This window comes from Priapulus caudatus, unplaced genomic scaffold (assembly GCF_000485595.1).
Source record: "Priapulus caudatus unplaced genomic scaffold, Priapulus_caudatus-5.0.1 Scaffold947, whole genome shotgun sequence".
NCBI lineage: Eukaryota > Metazoa > Priapulida > Priapulimorpha > Priapulimorphida > Priapulidae > Priapulus > Priapulus caudatus.
Genome location: NW_014578008.1, coordinates 35,641 through 40,324, shown reverse-complemented (window position 1 = coordinate 40,324; position 4,684 = coordinate 35,641). Strand labels below are relative to the sequence as shown.

General features: G+C 45.7%; 2 protein-coding genes across 2 annotated transcripts in view; one reads left to right on the top strand and one right to left on the bottom strand.

Annotated features, from left to right (window-relative positions):
- LOC106814586 (transmembrane protein 147-like) overlaps positions 1 to 462 on the bottom strand; it is a 19,818-nt gene extending 19,356 nt beyond the window's left edge. The window contains exon 1 of the mRNA XM_014818928.1: positions 264 to 462. Within this exon, the coding sequence (XP_014674414.1) occupies positions 264 to 340 (77 nt within the window). The 5' untranslated portion in view covers positions 341 to 462. The remainder of the gene's footprint in view (positions 1 to 263) is intronic.
- A 281-nt stretch (positions 463 to 743) lies between these two features.
- The window catches only part of LOC106814574 (WD repeat-containing protein 59-like), a 5,362-nt gene continuing 1,421 nt past the window's right edge, over positions 744 to 4,684 (top strand). The window contains exons 1-10 of the mRNA XM_014818914.1: positions 744 to 821; positions 1,358 to 1,474; positions 1,575 to 1,624; positions 2,008 to 2,143; positions 2,402 to 2,487; positions 3,022 to 3,102; positions 3,246 to 3,283; positions 3,502 to 3,590; positions 3,840 to 4,034; positions 4,264 to 4,423. Of these exons, the coding sequence (XP_014674400.1) occupies positions 1,418 to 1,474; positions 1,575 to 1,624; positions 2,008 to 2,143; positions 2,402 to 2,487; positions 3,022 to 3,102; positions 3,246 to 3,283; positions 3,502 to 3,590; positions 3,840 to 4,034; positions 4,264 to 4,423 (892 nt within the window). The 5' untranslated portion in view covers positions 744 to 821; positions 1,358 to 1,417. The remainder of the gene's footprint in view (positions 822 to 1,357; positions 1,475 to 1,574; positions 1,625 to 2,007; positions 2,144 to 2,401; positions 2,488 to 3,021; positions 3,103 to 3,245; positions 3,284 to 3,501; positions 3,591 to 3,839; positions 4,035 to 4,263; positions 4,424 to 4,684) is intronic.

Sequence of the window (4,684 nt, the reverse complement as noted above, 5' to 3'; positions counted from 1 at the left end):
GCACCATAGAGCGCTCCGCTAAATTTAGCGGGACGTGCAGAAGCTCCCGCCAAAGTTGTTCGCTAAAGTGCGGTAAAAAGCGAGCGACTTTAGCGAACGGAGGTTCGTGAAACGCGTCCTCCGCTATTTAGCGGACAACTCGGGAGTTAGCGGAGGAGATAGCGGAGAATATAGCGAACGGAGCTTTGTGAAACGCGCCCCTGGAAAAGAGAATCACTAACTGTACGTGTCACTGTCAGTCTGAGCCAAAGAAAAATACTTACAAGCCAGAATACTTGTATGTGATAAAGTATGGCGTGTACGCCAACGCCAGGCAATTTCCGAAGTGAAAAAACGTCATTTTTCTAACGTGTTACTATTGAAATAAGCAAATAAATAGTCAAGATCACAAGAAAAACATGGGCACTACACACTCAATTTCTCTTCTAGATGGCCGCTGCCATATTGAATACGGAAACGCCCGAAATGCGCCCGATGAGACTGTACAGTCAATTCGTCCTTCCTCGCTGCATTTATTTAAAAATCGCTATGACATTTATGTAACCATGTAAATTTTAAAAGCGTAAATAAATTTCAAAATCTAAAAAATCTAATCTAAATCTAATCCCAATGATTTATGCATGCGCACTCGAAACACTGCAAAGTTGCAAACTCGTTCCAAGATTGACCGCTCTTTCGCTGGCGGCGCCACCGTCCAATGGCACCAGGAAATTTCTGTGCTAGTATGTACCTGAGGTATGTACCAAATTGGTATGTACACAGCTGAGTGCAGGAACACAAGGGTACATTGCTAGGAGTAAGACACTACGGCTACAATATAGGTGGTTTAGAGTATACACCTTCAATCCCTCTTCCTGTATCTCATCTTTTAAGTCTTATCTTCTGAGTCTCTGAGTCTCTCTCCCTCTTGCCTCTTGGCTCTTCATTCTCTCGTTATCACACTCTCTTTCCCCTGTTCGTTCTATCTACTGCATATCCCGATGTGACATATAATATAATATTATATTATAATAATATGGTAGTATTACTATAGTATTAGTAATAGTATTGTTACACGGTTACACCTCTGAAACTATGATGGGTTGTACATAATAATACATACTACTCTAAAGTATGTTCCTCTTCCAAAGTGCATAGTATTAGGCCTACACTATATATACTAAAATATATAATTACTCTATTCACCTGTAGGCCCCCTTACTCAGCTTTAGCATAAAAACGTTACCTGGGCTATGTTATGTTATGTTATGTTGGCTGGGCTGGTTGGGTTATGTTTGCGTACCTCCACATTTGCGAAAATGACGGTGGGTGTGCCAAACTATCCTTTTATTGACATATTAGCATGGTATCTATTTAGTTTTCTAGACCCGAATGAAGTGTGAGTGCTGCGCAGGTCGACATATTTATATATTTCACGATGGCCGGTAGAGGATGGAGTGCAGAGATCTTCGTTGCCGAATATCGCGATTTGCAGGTACGATTTTGTGTAATTCTGTACATCACGGTGAAATCGGGTTTTAAAAGTTAAAATGTTGTAGTTGAATATATTCCGATGACTTTGTTATTTGTTACAGGCGACTGCCATGGGTGTGGATCGCACAGGCCAATATGCAATCCTAGCTGGGTAAGCCGGAAGGTGTTTTCAGTTTTGTTTACTTTAGAAGAGACCAACTTATCTGGCTTTCTACCTTATCCTATGCTTGTTGGTATAAAATTCCCCAATGTGATTAGAATCAATCAATTAAATTTCAGTGTACTATATAGGCAGCTGTCCGTTATATAGTAGTAATTTCATTGTATACCTGACCATCTAGAGAGAATCAAAGTGTCCTGTGTGGAGAGAGGGGACCAATCATAGTTTAGCACATTTGCAAAAATGAGTGCCAGTGTCCCAATCTAGGATTGTGCAGTAGAGGGGTTTCCATTTCATAGGGGTTTTCGCTAACACAGATTTGTCTGCGTTTTGTTAATTTCGTCACGAATGCTAATCCACCGTCGTTTGTTTAGTCGAAAGCAGCTTGCCATCGTTGACCTTGACGACCCTATAGAGAAAGTGAGGCGCATCGCGCGCCATAGCAAGTACGAGGTGGGAGTTGTGCAGTGGAATCCACATGAGTCACACAGGGACCTTTTTGTCGTCGCAGTGAGTTATCCTTTGTTTTTCCTACCTATACTATGGCCTGTCGTGGGCACGATTGACAGGCAGCTCTAGCCGATATGTTATCTTCTTCGGGTAGATACGTCGATTATGATTGGTTGTTCCCAAACTAAAGCGTGAAGTATAAAGCGGTTTATGTTTCGTGAGTTGGCGATATTTACTCTAAAAATTGCCGAAAATTTAACGGAAAGATGCGGTTCGTTTTCATCGCCATGGTCATGATGTAAACGTCGTGTGTTTCAGAGTAACCAGAGCGCAGAAATCAGCTGCTGGCTCGCTGACAAGGTCGAGTCAAAGGGCATGCTTAAAGGTCACACCAGGGTCATCAGGTAATTGCAGGGAAACCCAGGCAACAGGTCCATCCATAGGTCGTAGCCGGACGCAAAGTCGAATAAGTGCATCACGTGACGGGACGTGACGCTCGCTGTCAATCAGGCATGCGGCTGTGTATGGCAGCAAATACTCTGACGACAAGCTGTCGATCACGTTTGAGAACGTCTGATGCAAGTGCTACTCCCACTGCCACTGCAGTGTGGGCGGAGAGCATAATAGAATGTATGCACACACACGTGCGAGTATAGCGGAGTGGAGAGAGTAAAGATCGTTTGCTACAGCAACGTGGCAGACGTCGTCGTATGAACTAAACGATATCGTGGCGTTATTGAGGTTTTGTGTAGTAATTTTTTGATTTTGCATTTGTTTTCACGTACTGGATTAGGGCAGAGGGCTGTAAGATTTGTTAACGGGTTGTAAGTTTCTGTAACACATAGATAGATGTTCCTGTACCGCATAGATGCTTCTTGATAGCACAATAATAAGGATATTATGTGAGCACTTCAATAATTTCTCGTTTTATTTTCCAGTGATCTGGACTGGTCTTACTTTGATGCAGACTGGGTTGCTACGTGTTCAGTCGACACATATATATATTTATGGGATATCAGGTACATTGATTGCCTATATGCATATTACATCATCATAATTCTATTTGGTATTGAGTATTATATACTAGTACTGCTACTTGGCCATATGTAACAACTATGTGTGCAACTACACTTGTAAAAACTATTGCGATTCTTTTTTCTAGGGACACAAGAAAACCGGCCGTGTCCTTATCTGCAGTGGGTAAGCATACGACTAATTGATACGTTATTAGAATTATTACCAAATATGCTAATACATTTCTCGCTCGTTATAACTTGCCTGGGGTGTAACTTCACTGCCAGATGTAAAGCCTGGCCTTTCAAGAAGAACAAGGCTCTAGTATTTTAAACCTGTCTTTGTCCGTCCATGCTTTAAGTGCGTCTTGCTGAGAGTGGAACGTTCTCTTGTTTTCTTGCCAGCGGGAGCATCGCAGGTGAAGTGGAACAAGAAATCGTGCAATCTCATCGCTACGGCACATGAGAGCGATGTCAGGATCTGGGATCAACGGGTATCTATCTATCTATTCATCATCATCGTCATCGTAATCATTGTCTTTGTCCTCATCATCATCATCGTCATCGTGAATTTTCCATAAATTTTGTATGCCTGAAGATAGATGTGTAATCATATAGCAATACAATTACAATCGATGATCGTCAACGTTTATACGATCGATGTATCGTCCCACCCCTACCGCGGCGCCATGAGGAAGCAAGATGGCCGTCTTGACGCCTTTTGTTTTTTTCTCGTCGCGCAGAAAGGCACGACGCCGGTGCAGTACATCGCGGCGCACCTCTCCAAGGTGCACGGCCTAGACTGGAGCCCGACTCAGGAGTGGTCGCTCGCAACGTCCAGCCAGGACTGCCATGTCAAGCTGTGGGACGTCTGCAACCCACGCAAGCCCGAGAGCACCATCTCATCCGGCGCCCCCGTGTGGCGCGCTCGCTATACGGTACGCGCGTGTGCGTGTGGGTGCGTGTGTATGTGTGTGGGTGTGCGTGTGTCTGTGGGCGTGTGCGTGTGCGTGTGCGTGTGCGTGTGTGTGTGTGCATGTGTGTGTATATGTTTTTATCGTGTGCGTGCGTGCGAGCGTGTGTGCGTGCATGCGTGCGTGTGTGCGTGCATGCGAGCGTGCGTGCGTGCGTGAGTGCGAGTGTGACAGTCTGCGCTTGCTTTGACAGCCGTTTGGCGAGGGGCTGGTGACGGTGGTCGTACCGCAGCTACGACGCGGTGACAACAGCCTACTGCTGTGGAACATCAACGACGTCAGCGTTCCCGTCCACACGTTCGTCGGACACCAGGACGTCATCCTAGAGTTCCAGTGGAGGAAGCTGGGGGATGGTGAGTGATGATCAGGGAGAGGTGCAATAGTGAGGGAGGACAGAAGGGGAAGGAGTGAGGGAGGACAGAAGGGGAAGGAGTGAGGGAGGACAGAAGGGGAAGGAGTGAGGGAGGACAGAAGGGGAAGGAGTGAGGGAGGACAGAAGGGGAAGGAAGGAGTGAGGGAGGACAGAAGGGGAAGGAGTGAGGGAGGACAGAAGGGGAAGGAGTGAGGGAGGACAGAAGGGAAAGGAAGGAGTGAGGGAGGACAGAAGGGGAAGG